This window comes from Tachysurus vachellii, chromosome 21, assembly GCF_030014155.1.
Source record: "Tachysurus vachellii isolate PV-2020 chromosome 21, HZAU_Pvac_v1, whole genome shotgun sequence".
Lineage (NCBI taxonomy): Eukaryota > Metazoa > Chordata > Actinopteri > Siluriformes > Bagridae > Tachysurus > Tachysurus vachellii.
In genome coordinates, this window is record NC_083480.1 from 18,841,555 (window position 1) to 18,866,665 (window position 25,111).

The 25,111-nt window shown below is 42.6% G+C and overlaps 1 protein-coding gene across 3 annotated transcripts in view; it reads right to left on the reverse strand.

Annotated features, from left to right (window-relative positions):
* LOC132837662 (NACHT, LRR and PYD domains-containing protein 3-like) overlaps positions 1–4,876 on the reverse strand; it is a 90,218-nt gene extending 85,342 nt beyond the window's left edge. Inside the window, exons 1-6 of one of the 3 annotated variants that reach the window (XM_060857456.1) lie at positions 4,738–4,876; positions 4,463–4,584; positions 3,901–4,017; positions 3,511–3,559; positions 3,167–3,371; positions 1,167–2,937 (exon numbers count right to left, since the gene is read on the reverse strand). In XM_060857456.1, coding sequence (XP_060713439.1) covers positions 1,167–2,937; positions 3,167–3,371; positions 3,511–3,559; positions 3,901–4,017; positions 4,463–4,515 — 2,195 coding nt within the window. In that variant the 5' untranslated portion in view covers positions 4,516–4,584; positions 4,738–4,876. The remainder of the gene's footprint in view (positions 1–1,166; positions 2,938–3,166; positions 3,372–3,510; positions 3,560–3,900; positions 4,018–4,462; positions 4,585–4,737) is intronic. The other 2 variants (XM_060857459.1, XM_060857458.1) reach the window with 2 other exon arrangements.
* Between the last annotated feature and the right edge of the window lie 20,235 nt (positions 4,877–25,111).

Sequence of the window (25,111 nt, forward strand, 5' to 3'; positions counted from 1 at the left end):
GAAATATCAGAACACTGATCTCAAACACACAAACACAGCCATAATCCAGCTACAGTTGAAGATGTAACAGAAATGTCAGTGTGTTTGTGTCACACACACAAATCAAAGGACAGGACACCACAGAACTAACTATTAGAAGAACAAAATAATACTTTTTAATAACAGCGGTCACGACACTACACTCACCTGTGACACATTATTCATCCTCTCTCTTTTTACCTGCTTGTACACTTGATAAGCAAAGAAAAAAGAACCCCATCAAAATAAAAGTCTTCATATAAAAAGTCACATTTAAACTCCATCCTGTACAAACAGTTCAGTGTTAGAGAAAGAAAATCTTCATCACACATCTGAGTTAGCTGCCTAGCTTGTTTCTAACATAATAAGAAGATAAAGCTGAACATTTTCCCACTTCGTCTGTCCAATGTGTCGAGGTCCAAAATGATGATTGATGTTTTATTTACCACGAGCTCAGTCCTTGGTAAAGTTTAGCAGTAGTGCTGAAGGACTGAAGGAGACTTTTGTTTTTCCTTCGTATTGGGTTAAATTTTTAAACAGCATTTATGTTTTATTTTTATTAGAAAGAACAATTGAGGAAAAAAGCCATGACAGAGTGAATCTCCCCACAACACTGTGTCACACAACAAAAGATGAGGAACTTCAACATAAAGAGATACTTGAAGGACATCAGAGTGTTTTAATATTTACTTTTTATATTTTCTATCCATATTGATCCCATTTTGTCAGTCTGATGTTTTTCTCATCTGTGAGAGTTTTGTTAAATGTCACTTTCAAAATAAACAGAAAAGAAAAAGTCTTTCACTGGTGTTTAGTTCAGAAATGTCTTTAGTTCTTAAATGCATGCAGTTATTTTGTAGAGATATTTTTTCATAAATTTTAGAGAACACTTAATTTTTCATGATTCATATATAAAAGCTATAAAATGCCTCATATGATGTTATAAGATTTTGTCCATGTGGCCCAGCCCTCAGTTCAGATATAACATGTTAGTGTAAAAAGTGAAACAATCTTCTGTAAAAGTACCAGAGGTTTGTTTAAAGATGATTAGAGGAACTATTAACTAACATTAATCCAAACAGTGCAGTTCAGTGTTACATTAAAATAATAAACCATGCAGTAATACAGTTATAAATAAAAATACTCACACAGCTTTTCTGGAGGCTTTGACCACTGGCAGCAGCCTCAGAAGACATTCATCTGATGGATCATATTTACTCAAATCAAACACATCCAGATCCTGTTCTGAGTTCAGTAACACAAACGCCAGAGCTGACCACTGAGCAGGAGAGAGTTTGGTTCCTCTGAGACGACTGTCACCTTCTCTGTTCAGGTAACTTTGTACTTCCTGCACTAGAGAATGATCATTCAGTTCATTCAGACAGTGGAACAGATTGATGGATTTCTCTGGAGATGGATTCTTCCTGATCTTCTTCTTGATGTACTTCACCGTTTCCTGTTTGCTGTGAGATCTGCTTCCTGTCTGTGGAATTAAGTCTCGTAAAAGACTTTGATTGGTCTCCAGTGAGAGACCCAGAAGGAAGCGGAGGAACAGGTCCAGGTGTCCATTCTTACTCTTTAAGGCCTTGTCCACTGAACTCCTGAGGAGATCAGACATGTTTGACTTCCTGAAAAGATCAGACAGGTAAGAGGTTTGATGTTCTGTTACATTTCTGCTGATGAAGGAGAGAAATGTGTATAAAGCAGCCAGAAACTCCTGAACACTCAGATGTACAAAGCTGAACACCTTCCCCAGGTGAAGCCCAAACTCCTCTCTGAAGATCTGGGTACACACTCCTGAGTACACTGACACTTCTCTGACATCAATGCCACACTCTCTCAGGTCTTCCTCATAGAAGATCAGGTTTCCTTTCTCCAGCTGGTGGAAAGCCAGTTTTCCCAGTGCCATGATACTCTCTCTGGTCTGCTGAGGATCAGGGTCACATTTCTGATGGTACTTTTGGTCCTTGTGTTTGATCTGAAAGATCAGGAAGTGTGTGTACATTTGAGTCAGAGTCTTGGGGATCTCTCCACTCTCTGCTTCACCCAACATTCTCTCTAGAACAGTGGCTGAGATCCAGCAGAAGACTGGGATGTGGCACATGATGTAGAGGCTTCTTGAAGACTTCAGGTGAGTGATGATTTTATTGGCCAGGCTCTGATCACTGATCCTCTTCCTGAAGTACTCCTCTTTCTGAGGATCACTGAAGCCTCGTACCTCTGTTACCTGGTCTACACACTCAGGAGGGATCTGATTGGCTGCTCCTGGTCTTGTGGTTATCCAGAGGAGAGCAGAGGGAAGCAGATTCCCCTTGATGAGGTTCGTCAGCAACACGTCCACTGAGGCCGACTCTGTTACATCACACAATCTCTCATTCTTCTGGAAATTTAGAGGAAGTCTACACTCATCCAGACCATCAAAGATCAACACCACTTTGTAGGAGTCACAGTCTATTGGTCCCAGTTTTCTTATTTCAGGGAAAAAGTGATGAAGAAGTTTCATCAGACTGAGATTTTGCTGCTTCATCAGATTCAGCCCTCTAAAGGGAAGTGGAAACATGAAGGTGACGTCCTGATTTACTTTTCCTTCAGCCCAGTCCAGAATGAACTTCTGCACAGAGACTGTTTTTCCAATTCCAGCAACTCCTTTAGTCAGCACAGTTCTGATGGACTTGTCTTTAAAAATCTCATTACATTTGATGGGTTTCTCCTGTGTTGCTGGTCTCCTGGACGCTGCCTCAATCTGTCTCACCTCATGTTCATTATTGACGTCTCCACTCCAACCCTCTGTGATGTAGAGCTCAGTGTAGATCTCATTCAGAAGTGCTGAGCTTCCATGCTGTGAGATTCCTTCATTAATTCTTTTAAACTTCTCTCTCAGATTGGACTTCAACTTTGGCTGATACACAGGGGCGAGTTCTAATAAACAAAGTAATAACGAGTTTAGTAATAAATAGTTATAATGCAAAATTGTTCAAACACTGCTATTAATTCCTGACTGATGTACTAAATATCATTGAAGCTGGACCATGAACAGATACAACATGATATTAAAATTAAATTTAAAACTAAAAGTGTTCATATCTAAAACTATTTCCTCTCTCTAAAGTGAAGCTGATGGAATAAAGTCATGACTCAGAGCTCTTACTGTTATGCAGTGTGTTAGCGAGATCTGTGTGGTTCATGTTCTTCAGAACGTGCAGTGTGATCTTCAGTGCTCCATCTCTGACACTGTGCAGATCCTCCTCATCCTCCACCTCCCTCTCAGTGCATGCTGGGTAATCTGGACTCAGGAGCTTCCTAAACCTCTTCAGCTCATTCTTTATCAGATTGATGACTTTGTGTTCCAGCTCCTGGTTAGAAACACACAGGAAGAGATGTAAATATTATCATGTTACACAGTGAGAGAGGCTTTTATTTTATCAAAAGAAAAAAAGTCTATTTTTATTATCACAACACACACATTACACACTTTAAAAACAACACACACACCTTGAATATAGAGTCCAGCTGATTTGTGCTGATGTTTGATTTTTGTGGTCTGTGAACAAACAAAACCCATCATGTAATATGGACTATATGTATTCATAGCTGCACAAATCACACACTAATAAATACAGACACAGATATTTAACACTATCTTCTTAACACAATACACTGATTTCAGGATTTCCTAACTGACACCAAGATGTTTAGAAACAAATGTTTGAATAAATGAATAAAATCTTTATATTGTCATTAATGTCCCAGGTGTAAATGTTCTTCTGCACAGTTTAGTGGTTTACTGCTTCAGCACCTGATAAAGCTCATGAAGGGCTTCATAATGAGACGAGTGAGTTTGATCAGGTGGAACAGTGCTGTAAAACACCTCACTATACTGACCTCACATCAGTAGAACTGTCTCTGCCTCTGAAGTTAATTGGTTTTCCCATCGACCAGTCACTCTTCATGGACACACAGCTGGGTTCTGGTGAGTCTGATCTCTTTCCCTCCATCATTCTAGAACAGAAATATCAGCAATAATTAATACTCAGCACTGTTAAACAATGTGTTCATCATTAAACACCAATAATTCCATCTTTTTAATTCAGATCCAGTCTGTACACTTATTCAAACAGGAGACAGGCCTCATAAGTCAGGAATTACACTGATATCAGGAGTCCCAATCACAGCTAACTGACTCAGCTGGGTCTTAAAGCCTGTAGAGTTCACTGACACAAAGCTATGCTGCTCTTATGCTCCATATTACACAGTCCTTTTTACTCTTCTCTCAGTGAATGATTTGTCTAAACTGTTCTTAGATCAGATCAGTGATATATTCACTGCTATTAAACACCTTAAAGCAAAGTCGACTTCCTGTGTTAACTAGTGAGTGTTTAGAGATACAGATGTGTTCCCATGAGACGGTGTGTATTTATTGTTGGTGAATGTAAAAGTAAGTCACCTCTCGTCTTTCTTTAAGTCCTGTTTTCCAGACACACTCATGTTGGAGGTCATGTCTCCTTCTCCAGATTACAGCAGGACACACGTTTACTTCACTCCAACATCGGTGTGTTAAATTAAACCCTGAATCAGCACAGAGTTCACTTACAGGAAATAGTCACGCTATCAAGTTATAAAACAACCTGTGTACATTAAAGCTTCAGTACAAACCCACAAAACTCTTCTGCATCTAGTGTCACTTCAGTGTGTTTATATATTAGAGCTTTAGATACTCACTGTGTTTTTACTCCTGAAATCTTTTAGTTTTCACTCCACACAAAATGGAGCTGTTGATTTTCACTCTTACTGACACTGGTCTAACTGGTTTGTCTGGTTTATGCTGACGTGTGTGTGTGTGTGTGTGTGTGTGTGTGTGTGTGTGTGTGTGTGTGTGTGTATGTGGACTCATAATGTGAGGATTATATTATATGAGCTGCATTATAAGTTAGTGATGAGCTTTTTTATTATTGGTCATTGCTGTTATCAGTGTCACATGATGTGATACAGAAACACAGTAAATCTCATTGTGATAAACTAGTTTAATAACACAAGCTGCACTACAACACCTCTGGGAAACGTCATCATTGTCTAATATTGAGTAATAAACATGTATTCAATAAGGGGACATGTGAATATACTACGTTGGAAACGTCTCTAGGTTATGACCGTAACCCTAGTTCCCTGAGGAACGAGACGCTGCGTCGAAACGCTATGGGAACGCCCCTGCATGACTGCGCTCTGAACCACGTGTGTAATCTGACCAATAGGCGTTGGGACGTGACGTCATCGGCGGGTGACGTCGTGTAAACAGGAAGCTAAAAATGGCTGCGAGATGGACAAGACGCTAGCTCCTGCGAGAGAAGGTAAGCGCCGCAGGGATGCAGGGAGTGTGGCACGGAGATGCAGCATCTCATTCCTCAGGGAACTAGGGTTACGGTCATAACATAGAGACGTTCCCTTTCGGATCTCGAGCTGCGTCGAAACGCTATGGGAACGCGTGTCCAATCACGCCACACTGACCAGACCCTGCTTAGAGAGTGAGGGCCTCGGCACCTGCACGTAGGACAGAGGAGCCCGGGGTGGCTCTGAGGTCAAGGTCATAGAACCTGACGAAGGTCAGCGGGGTGGACGAACCCGCAGCGTCACAGATGTCTTGGAGTGCCACTCCAGCGGACCAGGCTGTAGAGGCTGCCACACCCCGGCGAGCGGTGCGGGGAGCCCAGAGGACTCGTGAGCCGACACAATCGCATCCACTACCCATCTGCTCAATGTCTGCTTAGCGACCGGGAAACCCTTCCTGTTAGGGCCGTAGCAGACAAGCAGCTGCACCAACTTTCTCCACGGACTCGTCCTGCGGAGGTAAGTGACCAGTGCTCGCACTGGACACAGTCGGTTTTGTCGCTCCTGTTTGGGGGCTGCTAAATGGAGGAGGGCAGAATGCCTGCAACACGACAGGTCGTGAGGGGCCCAAAGGCACCTTAGGTACGTACCCAAGTTTCGGATAGAGAAACACTCTGGCCATGCCAGGGGCAATCTCCAGGCGAGACGGGACCACGGACAGGGCCTGCAGAACCCCGGTCCTCTTCAGGGAGGAAATCGGCAAGAGGAAGGTGGTCTTAATAGACAAAAACCTAAGGGCCACTTCGGCCAATGGCTCGAAGGGGAGCTCCGATAGAGCCGCCAGCACAACTGCCAGATCCCAGACAGGCACTCTGGGTTGCGTCCCGGGCCTCAGCCTCCGGGCGCCGCGGAGGAAACAAATCACCAATGGGTGCCTACCCGGCGACTGCCCCGCCGGCGGGGTGCTATATGCCGCGATTGCGGACACGTAAACCTTCAGGGTTGAAGGGGTTAACCCAGCGGCAAACTGTTCCTGTAAGAACTCCAGTTAACTGGTTCCAGGCCATGGTGCTCGCACCACGACATAAACAGTCGCCATCGTGCGGCATACGACCTCCTCGTGGAGGAAGTTCTGGAGTGGAGAAGGGTCTCTACTACCTCAGTAGCGAGACCAGCCGCTATGAACTGTGCCCCCTCAGGGGCCACAGCCACAGCCTCCACAGCTCTGGGCGGGGGTACACCAGGCTTCCGCCCGCCCGTGAGAGGACATCCCTCATGGGGGGAATTTCCCACGGAGGGCCCTCGAGAAGGGACACCAGATCCGCAAACCACGGCTTGCCCGGCCATCGAGGTGCTACCAGGAGGAGACGGACTCCATCCCGGCAAACTCTCTCCAGAACTCCAGGGATCAGTGTGATTGGGGGAAAAGCGTACAGGCGTAGCCTCAGCCATGACTGCACCATGGCATCCAGACCTAACGGGGCTGGGTGAGAGAGAGAGAACCAGAGGGGACAGTGCGAGGGCTCCCAGGTCGCAAACAGATCCACCTGGGCTCTGCAGAACCTCCGCCATATGAACTCCACCACCTCGGGGTGGAGACGCCAGTCCCCAGGCCTCAGCCCCTGCCTCGACAGGGCATCTGCTCTGACAGTCAACCGTCCCGGGATATAAATGGCCCTCAAAGAGAGGAGCCTGTTCCGAGATCACAAGAGGACCGCTCGTGCTAGCTTGTACAAAGGGTGAGATCGGAGGCCCACTTGGTGGTTGATGTCGAAGACCACCACAGTATTGTCCGTGCGGACCAATACATGGCAATCTTGCAGGTCCGGGAGGAAGTGTTTTAACCCCAAAAACACCACCATCATCTCCAGGCAATTTATGTGCCACTCATGACCGCACCCCACCCCGTGAGGGAAGCGTCCGTTGTCAGCATCACGCGATGACATGGAGCCACCAACACGGGGCCTTGGGACAGAAACGTTCGGTCTTTCCAAACATCCAAGGCTCAAAGGGCACGCCGTGAGACCTTGATGGAACGATATGGGTAACCCCTGAGAGAAAACCCACTGTCCCGGAGCCACCACTGGAGGGGCCTCATGCGCAGGAGGCCGAGCGGGATTACGCTGGACGCCACTGCCCTGAGACCCAGCAGCCTCTGGAACTGCTCCACAGTGAGTGGCTGGCCTTCCTGCACACTCCTGACAGAGGTGAGGATGACTCCAACCCGAGCAGGTGACAACCGTGCTTGCATCCTGGCCGAGTCCCATATCACGCCCAAAAAAGGCGGTTCTCTGTGCTGGAGAGAGCACGCTTGCGCTGGCGTTTAGTCAAACCCCAAGCGAAAGCGCTAGGCCGAACGGGAGGACCCGATATTGGTAAGCTTCGCCCCCGAAAGCAAACCTCTGGAACCTCCTGTGTGCAGAGAGGATGGAAACGTGAAAGTTCGCGTCGTCCAGATCTATTGTGACCTGGACCAGATCTATTGTGACCAGGACCTGATCTGAGTCACGACCTCCTTGAGGGTGAGCATCCTGAATCTGAGCCTCCTGAGAGCGCGGTTCAAGGAGCGTAGACCTAGAATGGGACGCCACCCGCCATCCTTCTTCAGAACGACTAAGTACAGGCTGTAGAAGCCTGACTCTCGAACCGAGGGGGGAACCACCCCGATGGCTCCTTTCCTCAGGAGTGTGCGCACTTCTCGTTCCAGGACCAGAGCCTGCTCGGGTCCCACCAGGGTGGGACACATCCCATTGAAACGGGGAGGAGAGGATGCGAACTGTACCGTGTAGCCGTCCTCTATGGTCTGTAGGACCCACCGGGGACTCCTGGCAGCTCCTCCCAAGCTGTCAGAAAGTTCCTCAGGGGAACCAGTCCCTCGGGGCCGTGCCCTGCAGCTGAAGACGCCTCGAGAGAGGTGGCGGACCCTCCCCTCCCACAACGAACCTACGGGTTGAAAGGTGGGGAGCAAACCACTGGAGGGAAGCTGCGCCCTGGTGCCCGGAAGCCGACTGCTTTTTAGACTCCTGGAACTTGTCCACTACCGCCGTCACAGCGTCGCCAAACAGTCCAAGAGGAGCCATCGGTGCGTCCAATAGCACAGCCCGATCCTTGTCCGGGAGGTCGGACAAGGTGAGCCATAGATGCCTTTCTGTGGCCACCAGGGCCGCCATGGACTGACCAACGGCCCGCGCCGTGTGTTTCATGGCCCAAAGGGTTAAGTTGGCAGTGCGACACAACTCCTTAATATCAGCAGCCCCGGAGCTAAGTCCCTCATCCAAATCACGTAGCAGGTCAGCCTGGTATGCCTGCAACATACCCATGGTGTGGAGGCAGCCCGTGGCCTGACCTGCTGCCACGTAAGCCTTCCCTACTAAGGCTGACGTAGCACATAGTGGCTTAGTAGGAAACACCAGAGCCTTTAGCGATGATGCTATGCCAGGGGAGAGATAGCTAACCAGCGTCTCTTCCACACGCGGCATCGCCCCGTAGCTGCACGCCTTAGCCCCAACCACATTCGCGTACAGTGAGGAGTGACTAGGAGAAGATTGGGAAAAAACGGACAGGCCCCAGAAGTGACACAGGACACAGGAAACGCTCATCCAGCTTACTGGGGGCACGCTGCGTCTGCTGCTCCACCGGCCAATCTAAATCCAGCTTGGCCACGGCTCGTGTCACGACCTCGAGGAGCTCCTCGTACAGCACAGGCTGTGAGGAGCCCACGGGCTTGCTAGCATCCATCAGCTCTCCTTCCTCGGAGGGAGAGACATGTAATGCCGCGCTACTTGCGTCGGGAGAAGACGCAGCCCTCGGGTCTGCTTCTCCGCCGGAGGTCGATTCAGCAGACGAGGCTGGAGAGGACTCATCCGACTCCAATCCCGTTGCTAAATCGACCTGCAAGCCCCACGAGCGCCGGCGCCGCTTTGCCTCGGCAAGAGCGAAGCGTGCGCAGAGCCATGCGGCTGCAATGCGAGCAATCGCCTCCCTTGAGAGCCGATTGTGCATGCTCCACTCCCAAGCAAACAACACACCGATCATGCGAATCCTTCCCGGTAATGAAACGGGGACACGGATAAACACATTTACGGAATCTCTGTCTGCTAGCCATCACTCGATCAGAAACACAGCACTTACCTGAACGAGCAGAAGCTAGCGTCTTGTCCATCTCGCAGCCATTTGTAGCTTCCTGTTTACGCGACGTCACCCGCCGATGACGTCACGTCCCAACGCCTATTGGTCAGATTACACACGTGGTTCAGAGCGCGGTCACGCAGGGGCGTTCCCATAGCGTTTCGACGCAGCTCGAGTTCCAAAAGGGAACAAAAGTATATCATGTGATCAGATACTTTAGTTAGTTTTTACTCCTGAAATCTTATTTTTTACTCCACACAAAATGGAGCTGCTGACGTTCACTTTCATTACAGTTTATACTGCAGAGGGGGGAATGGCAGTGACGCAAACACACACACACACACACACACACTGTCCCACCCACATATAATGGTTCCGACGCCCATGGATATCAGGAAGCATCAGCGTGGTCAATGCTGTAGGTAAAACGCGGAATGGAGTTTAATTTATTAGGACATTCCTCAAGCAAAATGGGTTCGACTGGCGGTGCTCTGAAAAGTAATAAAAAAAAGACATATGCGCTGAATAGAGACGGTAAAAGTGGGTGGGTCTAATATTATTGGTCATATAATGGTTCCGACGCCCGTGACTACAAATATTACACCAAATTGTTTTCATTTATCCACAATTTGTAACATTTCCTCTTTTCGTCTATTAGTATTTTTGGCTTTATTATTTGTCTCTTAGGACGTTTTGTTTGTTCTACAGCATCCTGTCTATTTTCAGTTACAGATTCTTTAGTATTGCTTTGTATTTCTAATTGTTCATTTGGCTTTGATGTTTTACCAACCGTAGCTTTGTACGTAGTTTCCTATTCATGAGCAATTCTGCCGGTGAAAGTCCATTCTCCAGTGGTGAAGTTCTGTAATTCAGAATAGCCAGGTACGGATCATTCCCTGTCTCAGTGCCTTTTTTTTGAAGTTGTTTCACTATTTGAACTCCTTTCTCTGCGAATCCATTGGACTGCGGGTACAGAGGGCTTGACGTTATGTGCTCAAAACTTTTTGCAAAGTCCTTGAAACTCTGACTTGCAAACTGTGGTCCGTTGTCACTTATTACAGTAATTGGAATACCATGTCATGCAAATATACCTTTTGTCTTTGCAAATATACCTTTTGTCTTTGCTCCGATGTTGCACTTGTCAGCTGCAAGAATTCTGGGTAGTTTGAATGATAGTCCATGAGCAACAAGTAATCTTTGTCATTAAGTTGAAACAAGTCCATTCCAACTTTTCCCAACAGCTCCTTCTGTTACTTTTTCGATTCCTAAATGTCCTTCGTGCGCAAGTTTCAGCATCAGTTTTCTCATTGAGATTGGCACAATAATTCTTGTTCCTTTCAGCAAAACTCCATCTAGCACTGACAGTTCATCTTTAAAATTCTGGAAAGGATTTTCCATTATCTCATCTCCAGGTATGTGAATCCTGTCCATTAATTTTATAACTGTTTATCTTTAAGTGTTTCTTTGGCTGCTTCAACCCATTTTGTTGTTGACACTGGCATCTGTGCTTTGATAGAGTCCACATGAATTTGCACATCTTTCTCTGTAGTTGCAAACAGCTCCTAAACCCACTTGTGATGCATCTGTAGAGACCTTTAGAGGCTTTTCCTGGCCATAAAAAATCAAAACAGATTCTCTTGTTAAACTGCTTTTCAACCATGACCACTCTTTTGCCTGCTCGTCATTCCACTGCCACACGGTGTCTGTTTCTAACAAGCTTCTCAGGGACTTTGTATTTGCTGACAGATTTGGAACAAATTTTCATAAGTACTTTATTAACCCTAAGTCTCTTTGCAGGACTTTTTTGTCTCTTGGCTCTGGCATTTTGTCTATTGCTCTGATTTCTTTGTATTCCTTCTTCAGACAGTCTTTCTCCCAGGTAAGTGATTTCTCTTACTCTGGACTGGTATTTGTTTTTATTTAACTTTAATCCATTACTTTGTGCTTGATCCAGGTCCTTGCGAAGTCTTTCATCATGCTCTTTTTTTGAGCGGCCCCATACCACTACATCATCAATGAAGACTCCTTCTATTCCATCAAAAAGCTGTTGCACAGTTTTGTGGAATACTTCTGGTGCTGAGCTGATGCCAAAAGGTAACCTTTGGAAACAATGCCTTCCATGGCTCTTTTCTACTAGCTGTACATTTTTCTCTGAATAACAGCATTTTGCGAAGTGATTTTTTTCCTCCACAATTTCTGCAGTCTTTTCCAAAAGCTGGCCATTTTCTCGGTGCATGTTTATTTCCACACTTTCCGCAACCTTTGCTTTTGTGCATTTTCTTCTTGGACATTACTCTATATTTTATATTACTCATTTGTCTTTGGCACGTCGAACTTTATCCACTTCTGCTGTCTCTTTTTCCTCACTAAAAGTGCGCTTTCTGAGGCCTGGCAAATTTGTATTGGCCTTTCCACAGTGAGGTCTGTCTCTTGAATTGGGACATAAATTGGGCATAAAGTTCTAAAATTTTCCAGTTTTCATTTATATTTCCTGTCAACTTTAATTCGTCTGGCAAATGGATGGAATTCATCATCTTTAATCATTTATACTGGTACAATTTATTGATGAGATGTACACACCAAGTATCCCGTTTGGAACCCTGTTTATTAACTGTGCTACACACAGTCACAACATCACTGTATTGGTAGCATTACACTGCCTTCTATTGGCCATCATATACAATATACACATCTCAATATATTTTTATCTGGTGATATTTATTGAATTATCAATAACTGCTGAATCCTACAAGATCCAGACAATAAAACACTTTTGAATCTTTAGTTTTTCATTCAAATCCAAGGCTTTTCATTGGTCTGTTAAGATAAAATATAGTAATGTGTCGTTCACGAACCATGACTCGAGAATAACGAGTCATTTTAGGGGAGTGATTCATTAATTTTGTGTTGACTGCGCATGCGCAACATCACTGTAATGATACCTTGTGAGAAGGAGGATCCATTTGCACGCTTTATTATGAGACTCGTGGTACAACAGGCTTAAGTCAGAATCGGCAAACACAGGAAACCACAAAGTCAGAAACCAGGCAGACACAGGAAAACCGCTCAGACCGATAGCAGAGGCAAATCGAGACTTCGCACGGAGTTCAAGTTCAAGGCTGCTTTAATAGGAAGTGGGTGATTGGAACCAGGTGGCAGTGTAATCAGTCTCGGTGAAAGGGTGCTGATGTTTTAATTTTTAAAAACAATTTTCCACCTCATTCATATATAATTTTGAATAATAAGGATCTTCTGTATAAACATAAATCTCTTTTCTTTGATAGTTGGTTTAAAAATGGAATTATTTTTGTATCGCAGCTTTTCAATCAGAATGGTTCAATCTGTAATTATTCTGAGTTCTTAGTAAAGCATGGAATTCCTGTTACTCCAAAAGAATTTGCGCTTGTGGCTGATGCAGTGCCACAAGGAGTTCTTATGCTTTTTAAAGGGTTTTCTTTTTCATCCTTTTGACACTCAGTGGATCCATGTAAAACATTTGTAGGTAAACAGTGCCTTTCTTCATCTAAGACAAAAAACTATAAGAAAATTAGAGTCTTGTTTCAGGAGGAATCTGTTTCTATGCCATATGTGGACTTGTAAGTGACATTCCCTTCAAAAAAGTTTGGACATTACATTACAAGTATTTAGTAACTAACAAAGTGAGAGAAATTACTTTTAAGATAATTCAGGTTTTACCCAGCACGTTCGCCTCACACCTCCAGGGTCGGGGTTCGATTCCTGCCTCCACCTTGTGTGTGTAGAGTTTGCATGTTCTCCCCGTGCCTCGGGGGTTTCCTCCGGGTACTCCGGTTTCCTCCCCCGGTCCAAAGACATGCATGGTAGGTTGATTGGCATCTCTGGAAAAATTGTCCTAGTGTGTGTGCGCCCTGCAATGGGTTGGCACTCCGTCCAGGGTGTATCCTGCCTTGATGCCCGATGACGCCTGAGATAGGCACAGGCTCCCCGTGACCCGAGGTAGTTCAGATAAGCGGTAGAAGATGAATGAATGAATAAATGTTCTACTGAATCAAAGGCTTTGTAAAAATCCAGGAAAAGAATAAAACTATTATGTTCCACCAAATTGCTTTAATCAATAAATCTAAAACTAATCTAATGTTCATTATGTCCCGGTCCTTCATAAATCCAGACTGAGTCTCATCTATAATACTATGCAAGCATTCTTTCAATCATTTAGCAAATACTATGGGAAAAATTTTAGAATCATGAGTAACTCCTCATGAGTAACATCATCACAACATATTCTATCAGTTTCAGAGATAATTTTAATGCAACTGAATCCAGAAACAAAGTGGTTTTCTGCTCTGGACATGTTGAACTATAAAGATTTTTATAAAAATTGGAACTAAAGTTAGCTATAATCTTTGGATCCTTTATAATTTTGCCAATACGTCAATACGTAACTGTTCAATTGTTGAGAGAGTAAAATTCCATTTTTCAAGCTTAAAGAAACAGTCTGCTCCAACTTTCCTTAAATAAATTCCAGTCTCAAATTTTAGAAGCTCCCAATTGGTACAAAAAGAATTTAGAGTTGAAGCTACTTTCCAATAGTTAGCAATTAATTCTTTACTTTTACACTTTACAGCTGGTAATTCTAATTCTAATGAACTGTTAAGTTTCCACAAAGAGGCTTTGCTATGGCCTGGTGCATAATCTGCCGTTAAAGGGGTATTAATAAAGATTAGCAAATACTATGGGAAAAATTTTAGAATCATTGTTGAGGAGTGTGATGGGTCGGTAATTGTCCAAATTGGTAAAATCATATTTTTTGGTTTAGGAAATAGCCTGATGATAACCTGAGTTAATGTAGGAGGCAAAGCTTCTTTGTCAATACTCTCTTTAAGAACATTAGTTAAAAAAGGAGAAAGTTAATCAGCAAATAATTTGTACAGCTCAGCTGTAAGTCCATCACATCCTGGGGATTTAATGTTTTTCAAGCTCTTAAATGGGCTTTGTACTTCCTCATGAGTAACATCATCACAACATATTCTATCAGTTTCAGAGATAATTTTAATGCAACTGAATCCAGAAACAAAGTGGTTTTCTGCTCTGGACATGTTGAACTATAAAGATTTTTATAAAAATTGGAACTAAAGTTAGCTATAATCTTTGGATCCTTTATAATTTTGCCAATACGTCAATACGTAACTGTTCAATTGTTGAGAGAGTAAAATTCCATTTTTCAAGCTTAAAGAAACAGTCTGCTCCAGCTTTCCTTAAATAAATTCCAGTCTCAAATTTTAGAAGCTCCCAATTGGTACAAAAAGAATTTAGAGTTGAAGCTACTTTCCAATAGTTAGCAATTAATTCTTTACTTTTACACTTTACAGCTGGTAATTCTAATTCTAATGAACTGTTAAGTTTCCACAAAGAGGCTTTGCTATGGCCTGGTGCATAATCTGCCGTTAAAGGGGTATTAATAAAGATAGTTTTGCGGTCAGTCAAAGGAGTACATTGAATGCCAACATGTAAATCAAATTTGGACCTACATTTTGATATGAGCCAATAGTCAATTCGAGATTGTCTTTTGTTGGCCCAGGTAAACTCCAAATTATCTGGGTATCTTCTTCTCCAAATGTCCACCAATTCAAATTTATCTATTAGTCCTAGCAATGCAGGGCTAAAACATGCTGTCCTTTTTGGTGGATACCTATCCAAAGAATTATTAATTGATACATTAAAGTCTCCTTGTAATAAAAAAAAGTGCATTAGGGAATTTATTCGACCAATATGTAAGTTTCTCATCTAACTTGTCAAAGAAAATTTTAGTATCTAAAGAAGTATTGTACCCTTATATATTTCCCAGAATTACTGTTTGTTGGTTAAGTGAAATCACTAATAAATGAAAATAGCCCAAACTATCTGAATCTGATCCTAAAATATCCCAATTAAATGTATTTCTCAAAATGCTAACACCAGCAGAGTGTTCAGTGCCATGTGAATTCCAAATATCATTACCCCACTGAGACTTCCACCATTTGTAATCATCTTTAGTAGAATGACACTCCAGAAGGAAACAAAAATCTGACTTGTGTTTCTTAGCAAACAAAAAACAGAGCTTTCCGTTTAACACTATCCCTGAGCCCCCTGGCGTTAAAAGATATTAATGACAATGACATGAACAATGAACAATGCAAGGAAAGAAAAAAAAACAAACAAACAATTACAACTAAGTAACTGAGTGAACTAAAAGAGTACACCTGTTCAACTCACCTTTCTCAAATGGTTCTCAAAAAACACCCACAAAAAAATGCTCACCTGCTACTAAAGTGCTCAGATTTAAGTTCAGAAAATAAACACTAAACTTTCTGTATTCAAGTAGTAACCAATTCAATGCTGAAGGTAAAAAAAAATTGTATATATATATATATATATATATATATATATATATATATATATATACACAGAGCACAGAGATATATATATATACATACAGAGCCAATAGTCCCTATACGCTCACTACGCAAGTTGCATAGGGCCCCGCAAATTACGCAAGGCCCCGCCTCCCCCTGCCTCATTTTACAGCGCGTGTTAATGATTACTGTGTAGATGACAATATGAAGCCATGAAAAAAAGAAACAAAATGAGAGTGAAATGTGAGAACAGCAATCAGGTAAACTTGTGTTCTCTTCAAGTTTGATGTCAGCAAGAGCAAATAACAGTAAAGCTAAGTTGATATGATTCTGTCTCTAGTCTCTATCTGACTAGCTAAATTAACTAATTAACTAATTATAAATGGCAGCTCGATAACTGAGCTGCGCGTGAACATGTGTTCATATGTGCGTGCAATCGTGCAAGAAATGACACGCATGATTTCCAGCAGCATCTGTGTGGGGACCAGTACAAAAAGTAGTGTGATAGCATTCTTAAATGACAATGTTTATAGTCTCTCAATCAAGGTTACAACAACGTTGATACAATATGGAAACCAATGGATTTACATTGGAATGGGCATAATGCCAGGTCAATGCACATCCCTCAGTAAATTCAATTCAATTGAAGTTTATTTGTATAGCGCTTTTTACAATGGACATTGTCTCAAAGCAGCTTTACAGAACATAAACATAGAACAGAAGATAAACATAAGGAGAAGTATAAAGAATTAATATAATAAAAATTCAAGATATATATAGTTCACAATATGTATGTATGTATGTATGTATGTATGTATGTATGTATGTATGTGTGTATATGTATTTATCCTCAGTGAGCAAGTCTGAGGTGACTCAGGCAGCAGTGGCAAGGAAAAACTCCCTTAAATTGGTAAAGACTCAAAGGGGGGCCCATCCTCATATGGGTGACACTAGAGGGTGTGATTACAAATATACAGTCAAACAAATGCTGTATTGGTGTAAGGATCACATGGATTTCAGATCTCCTCTTAGTCTCACAGAGTCCAACTGGAGCTGGTAGATCTGTAGATGTCTCAGGATTCTCACAGAGTCGGCCTCATCTCAGTGGAGGTCCGAGATCTTCATCGCACGGAAGACGATCTGAGCTTTTACAATGTCTGGATGCCTCGGGATAGGTAGAAAGAGAGAATCAGTGGAGAGGGATTAACATATCTGCTGTTCATAAAAATGTGCAAGTCTAATGTAATAGTGTACAATATTATGGGATGTATTATGTGTACGCCTGACTAAAGAGATGAGTCTTTAATCTGCTTATGAACTGGGAAAGTGTGTCTGAGCCTCGAACACTATCAGGAAGACTATTCCAGAGTTTGGGAGCTAAATAAGAAAACACTCTACCACCTTTAGTAGACTTAGATATTCTGGGAACTACCAGAAGTCCTGAGTTTTGTGATCTCAGAGAGCGTGAAGGATTGTAATGTGTTAGAAGACTAGTTAGATACATGGGAGATAAACCATTAAGAGCCTTGTATGTAAGTAGCAGCAGTTTGTAATCAATTCTAAACTTAACAGGTAGCCAGTGTAGAGATGATAAAATTCGGGTTATATGGCCATACTTTTTTGTCCTAGTGAGAACTCTGGCGGCTGCATTTTGGACTAATGTAGCCTATTTATTAAAGATGCAGGACAACCACCTAGTAATGCATTACAATAGTCCAGTCTAGAGGTCATGAAAGCATGAACTAGCTTCTCAGAATCAGAGACAGACAGGATGTTTCTCAGCTTGGCAATATTTCTAAGGTGAAAGAAGGCTGGGTTTGTGGTATGGGCAATGTGATTTTCAAAAGACAGGTTGCTGTCTAATATAACACACAGGTCTTTCACTGTCGAGTTACTAGTAACAGAACATCCCTCTAAATGGAAGTTAAATTGTGAGAGTTTCTGTGTATTGGTTTTTGGACCTATAGGTAGTATTTCTGTCTTATCAGAGTTTAACAACAGAAAATTGCAGCTCATCCAGTCTTTTATCCCTCTAAGGCATTGAGTTAATTTGGACACTTTAGCTGTTTCATCTGGTTTTGATGAAATATATAACTGTGTGTCGTCAGCATAGCAGTGGAATCTAATCCCATGTCTTCTAATAATGTTCCCTAATGGAAGCATGTATATCGAGAAAAGCAGAGGTCCCAGAACTGATCCTTGAGGGACCCCATGATTAACTGGTAATAAACTGGAGTATACACCATCTAATTCTACAAAATGGTATCGGTCAGATAGGTAGGATCTAAACCAACTTAAAGCCTGTCCATGAATACCTGTGTAATTTTGTAAGCGATCTAGGAGAATGTTGTGATCTATAGTGTCGAATGCAGCACTAAGGTCAAGTAGAACTAACATACAGTCTTGGTCAGAAGCTAAGAACAAGTCATTTGTGACTTTCACAAGTGCAGTTTCTGTGCTATGATGGGGCCTGAAACCTGATTGAAACTCTTTGAGGATATTGTTCTCCTGTAGGAAGGAGCTCAGTTGAACAGACACAACTTTTCAAGTATTTTAGACATAAATGGAAGATGTGAAATAGGTCTGTAAGGTTTTTTGATGAGTGGCCTAATGACTGACAACTTGAAGGATTTAGGGATGTAACCTAAAGATAGCGAGGAGTTAATAATATTAAGAAGAGGCTCACCAGCTTTATGTAACACTTCTTTCAGTAATTTAGTTGGAATGGGGCCTAGTGAACAAGTTGTTGATTTATCTGTTGTAATAAGTTTATCTAACTGTTACTGTCCTGTACTTGTGAAGCACTGTAGTTCTGTGTCTAGAGCCTTAGGTGAGGTTGGGTCACTAGTTGCTTTTGTATGTTGAGCATCACCTATTTTATTCCTCACTACTGAACTGAGATGGAATAGTTTGTTCAGATTTCTGGGTTTTTGTTAATCTAGCCACTGTGCTAAATAAAAACCTAGGATTGTTCTGGTTATTTCCTATGAGTTTGCTCAGGTGCTCAGCCCTGGCAGCTTTTAGAGCCTGTCTATAGTTGGACATACTTTCCTTATACGCGATTCTAAAAACCTCTAATTTAGTTTTTCTCCACTTTCGCTCAAGGTTACAGGTTGTTTCTCTCTTGAGGGTGTGAGTATGACTATTATACCACGGTGCAAGCGTTTTATCTCTAACCTTCTGTAATCTGATTGGGGCAACAGTGTCTAATGTGCTAGTGAATATAGCACCTATGCTGTTAGTCATTACATCTAGATGGTTTGTGTTTAAGGGTACAGTAAGATGTCCAGACAGATCAGGCAGGTTATTTGTGAATCTGTCTTTAGTGGTCGGAGTAATAGTTCTACCGAGTTGATAACATGGTGAGACACAGGTAGTCTGTTCTACAGGTAGTGTGTACATTATGAGGTAATGGTCTGTGATGTCATCACTTTGGGGTATGATATCTATATCAGTGACATCTATTTTGTGTGATATTATTAAAGTGTATGATTACGAAGATGAGTTGCTCTAGTGATGTTTTGTTTAACCCCAAATGAGTTTAGTAAGTCCATAAATGTGATTCCTAAAGCATCGTTTGTGTCATCAACGTGAATGTTAAAATCTCCTGCAATGAACACTTTATCAAAGTTAACCAATAGGTCTGAAAGAAAATCTGCGAATTCTCTAAGAAAATCGGTGTAGGGCCCTGGTGGTCTGCACACAGTCGCTAGCGCAAGAGACATCAGGGATTTTTTTGTGGTTAAATAATAACCATCAGGGATCAAGTATTGCTCTACTATGTACTCTGCTCTGCATACTATAATACACAGTGATACGGTATGGCAAGCCATTTTAGCTTTTATACACTCACATGATATGGATTTTTGATATCAAGAATTCAGTTTTCAATACTTAAAATGTAAATATTAAGAGTGTGATTTCTAGTAGTAACCATATTTTTGATATCAGGAATTACATTTAAATTCAATTGGCAATATTCAACTCAAAATTCTATTTAAAATATTCCATTCAATAAAGATTTGTTTATAGCTCATTTAATTCTGTATTGTTTTACTCTTTGACCGAGAGATGGAGCAAACTTTTTTAAAAGGAGGGAGGTTTGTAGTGGGAGCAGTGGGGTGTCAAGTGTGAATGTGTGCCAAATGGCTCACGGGTCAGGTAGGAGGGCCCCTTAGCAGAATTTTGCTTAGGGCCCCAGTGAGGTCAGGATCAGCTGTGTATATATTAGGGATGAGCGAGTACAGCATTATCTGTATCTGTATCTGTTAACCATATGAATTATCTGTATCTGTATCTGTACTCGGAGTGGGTCTAACCCGGAAGTAGGCGGGAATTTGTCTTGAAATGGGCGGGGCTTTAACTGGTATGTTATTTTAAGCATGCAATTGATATGGGTTGATCAGAAATTGTTATATTTATTGCTGATTAGAAAAATATTTACAGGTCAGCATCAGGATTGAGCTTCAGATCAATGGTTTTGATCACGATAGCAAACAAACTATTTTTTATGATCAGTGTGATTTTTTTTTATTATTATTATTTTTTTTTGGTTCTTTTTTATTTTTTTATTTCCACACCAGGTGTGTGTGTGAGTGTGTGTGTGTAGCTTAATAATTAATTTGTAATATTTATAACATTAGCTTACTACCTTTATGTTTTTATGAAATACAGCAAAAACGTGTCAGACACTCAGTGTCTGGTTACTGGTTAGAGACAGCTGAAGGTTTTAAAAAAAAAAAAATCTCCGACAGGCAGAGACGCAATGAGAGTCGCATTCTACCAAGCAAGCACCACGTCTGAACGAACCCACGTTTACCAGAACTCTACTGGTTAGTAAGTACGTATTATTAACGTTACAACCCGAAGTAAAAAGCTGAAGAAACCCTAATCGTTAACGGAAAAGACCCGCAAACCCGAGTGACTGAGGGAGAGACAGAGAGCTGTTCTGTGTGTGACTGTGAGTGAGCAGAGCGAGACACAGCAACACAATACATCTGCATGTGTGTAGGGGAGGGGCGCTGTGACTAGCCTATCACTGTAGGGGAAGGGCGCTGTGACTAGCCTATCACTGTAGGGGAGGGGCGCTGTGACTAGCCTATCACTGTAGGGGAGGGGCGCTGTGACTAGCCTATCACTGTAGGGGAGGGGCGCTGTGACTAGCCTATCACTGTAGGGGAGGAGCACTGTGACTAGCCTATCACAGAACGCTGACACAATCAGCTACCCAATGATGATTTTCATTCAATCCGAGCACAGATATTGACTCGTATTACTCGTATAATACTCGTACTCGGCAGAAGTGCTTTATCCGTACCGGATACTCGTTTCAGCCGAGTATCCGGCTCATCTCTAGTATATATACACATGGTAGCCTTTCAATAAAGAGAAAGAAATGCACCTAGATAAAGCTAATTGTAAGAAATTCTCATCTGCCGCCTGGACAGGGTAACCCTCTTTTCATCTGCCGCCTGGGCAGGTTAACCCTTAATTCAGCCTCTCGAACCTCTGCTCGATTTTCATTCTCCACAAGCGTTTGGGGAAATCTCAATGAAACACACGTGTCAGTCTTTCAAAGAGAAGTTCCAAAGTTTATTAGGAAGAGCAGGAATATATACAAGAAGTAGGATGTCGTACAAGAAGAAGGATGGCGTAATGTGTATGTGCAGACCTTAATGCTAGTGTCCACAAAAGCAGCCTTGGCCGTTATCTCAATGCAGGAACCTCCCAGCCAAAGTATCATGTTTCTTACAACTGCTTTCGGTGTTCCAGCAGGGGGTTCCACTATGGTGGGGAGGGGGTTAAACTAAGGTCAAGGCATCTGTGTGTATGTGTAAGATAGAGAAGGAATGTTTATGTGTGGGTGTGGGGGAGAGTGTGTGTGTGAGAGAGAAAGAACAATGTGCTCTATACAGAAAGTCTGCAACATTACCAGAAAAGATTGTTTTATACAATTATTCTCACAATTCCACTCTTTTATCCATGATAAACTTATAATGGATAAACAACTAATATATGATTATCTATCTTTCTCTGGAAGCCGTGCTAAACGAGTAATCACTATTACTTTGTTGCCTGGCCTGGGACAGACCCTCAGTCACTTCTCAGAATTTGTCATGAGGATACGCTTAGATGGGTAACCCTGTCCCAAGGCAGATGATCAAGATGAGGAGGATGACAACCATACTGGTCACTGGTTGTGTGTCCTGTACTCGAATAGAGGTGGTTGTTCAGTTTTCTTCAGCCTTTTCCGTCACCTCCTGCAGCTTTAATGATGACCGAAGAACCGGCATAGAAGGGTCCGTGGGGTCACTGCTGAGCATCGTGGAGTGATGATGGGAGAAGCCAGATGATTGAAAGCACCTTCTAGAAAACCCATGGAAGGGTTAAAAGGCTGCATCTCTGTAACATAAAGAAAATGGTGTCACACAGAGTACACTTTTATACATTCACAGCAGAGTCGACCCCAGAAGGACATCTCTTCACCCTGGTAGCATGGATCCACTGTGGAAAAAGATCAGTTAGTACACCTGTGCACGTAGTCGCGACTATTTCCGCTGGCCCATCATATTTACTTTTGCCCACTCGTTTAGGTTTTATTGATTTAATTAGGACCATATCTCCCACTTGGAAGGGATGTGTCGGTGCCTTAGAAATGACAGGTATAGTTGCTGAAATTTGTTCATAATGTTTTGATAAAGTGTCAATCAGGGCAGCTGAATACTCAGTGATATGTACATCAAGATTAGTTGTACCTATAGCTGGCTTACCCTTCTTCCAGGGTGTGGGAAACGGACGACCAAAAATAATTTCTTGTGGTGACAAATGGACGTCTTTTCGAGGTGTCATTCTCATTTCTACTGAACAATGGGTAACAAATCAACCCAATTTTTGATACCCATCATCTGCATAGCTTTAGTCAACTTATCCTTAATTGTTTGATTAGTTCTTTCCACTATCCCTGAGGATAGGGGATGATAAGGAATATGAAAGCGCCATGACAGAGACAGGTACATACACGGATCTTGTGTTATTTTAGAAGTAAATGGTGTTCCTTTATCTGAGTCAATAGTGTGTGGGACACCATACCTCGGCAAGATATCTACCTTGGCCAAAATATGTGTAACAACCTTGGAATTTTCTAGCTGACAGGGGAAAGCCTCTACCCATCTTAAGAACTTATCTACCATCACCAGGAGATGTTTAAAAGGCCCCTGTTGTGGCATGTGTATAAAATCAATTTGCCATTCAGATGCAGTTGGTATTGGAAGTTTTTCATGTTTGGTTGTGCTTTTAGTAGGATTATTTTGAGCACAGGTCAGACATCTAGATAAGATTGAGTCTATTGTACCTTTTAAATTAGCTACACAAAAGAGTTTACTCATATCTTCCCATACAGTACCCCTCATCGGGCATGATGTGTAACATCGTGAAACTTGCGCATGTGTGATGCCCACTAAAGTGTTATCACATTTGTAGTAGTTTCTATAATTTTATAATTAATGTTTGTGAATATTTGTTCATTGGAATTAATGTTTGTGAATATTTGTTCAGGGGTAATGAACCTGGTCCCACCATCCTTGCACTAAAACATTTTTTATAAATGTCAGGAGCTAATATGGCGCTTATCGTGCTCCAGGGGGCTTTGCGTCAGTTCGGCCCGCTTTGCAGTTTTCCTCTTTCTGCTGAGCGAGATGAGAAAACGGATGCAGAGTTTGCCCTGTCTGATTTATTTCTCCTGATTCCAGAGAGCGCATATACGCTGTTTATGTGGTGCCAGCCGGTACCTGTAACACATGAGTTAGAGCAAAAGGTTCAGCTGCCTGTGCAGACATAAAAAGTAAAGAGTAAGCTTCAACAACAACATCAGGCAGGGCACACACAGAATACCCACACAGAAAGTGACCATCATGTGGCTTTGAACAAGAGCCATCAACAAATAGCGAATTGCCTGTATTTAATGGAGTGGATTCTAAATCAGGGCGAATGCTAGTAGAGTGAATGATTTCAGCACAGCAATCATGCGGAGTGTCGTGCAGTGTGGCATCCTGAGTTCTAAGTAGACGTGCAAAAGCGTGACCTAACGTATCTAATGAGGAGGTGGCTTTAATTTCTAGATTACTGGTTGAACATAAGATAGTTTCATTACCTGACCTCCTTTGTGCTGTCATGTGTTGAGTCTGTAAGTTCTGAAGAACCTGTTTTACCTGATGTGGTGAATGTAAGATCAGGGGATGAGACAGGACAATTTTCTCAGCATCTTGTACCATCACAGCACAGGCAGCCACAGCCCGGAGACACGCCGGTAAGCCCTGGGCAACAGTATCAAGTTTTTTAGACAGGAATGCACATGATCTCATGCCCCCCCCCATGCTCCTGGGCCAAGACAGCAGCATCAGTGCCCTCATGCTCACAGGCATAGAGATGGAACACCTTTGCATAGTTCGGGAGCCCCAGAGCAAGAGAAAAACATAGAGCTGTCCTCATATGCTTCGAGCATTTCAGGAGTCCGTGTTAGCAGACATTGGGCATTGGGTCCTTGTGGGAGATTGCGGACTGGAGGCATTTGTCATAGTAAGAACAGTCAGGTATCCATTGACAGCAGTAGTTTATCAGCCCCAGGAAAGCCATGTGAGCATGTTTTGTGTCAAGACGCCGTGTGTTGAGGATTACCTGTATACGGTCTTGAAAGAGTTTTTTTTTCTGCCTTCTGAGAGTTCAAACCCCAGATACTTCACTATGGGCAGACAGAACTGCAACTTGGGTTTTGAAACTTTTTGGCTTTTGAAGCTAGATGACGCAGGAGGCGGAGGGTCAAAAAGTATTTTCCCTTACAACAGCAGAAAACACTGCCGGAGAATCAATATACACTTGTGGTAGGTGTGTCCACGTATACTGCCACCCCCTGTGTGAAGGCAAAGAGAGGCTGTGCACTGAAAAAGGCAGAACATAAGTCAATAACAGAAAAGAAAGTATGTTCGCATGGAATTGAGGTGAGAATTGAGGCCACATCTGGCACAACAGGTGCCACAGGGATGATGATGTCATTTATTTTCCTCAAATCTTGTGTGAAGCACCAGGAACCATCCGGTTTGGGGACCGGATTGACAGGAGTGTTACACATGGTTTGACTACTCCCTGTTGTAGAAGAGATTGTAAAACTCCATCCAAACCCTGCAATTTAGCTTCAAACAAAGGATATTGTTTAACAAACACAGGGTCTAAATGTAACTGTAACTTTAACTTAGCCTCGTAGGGTGTATACTGCACGA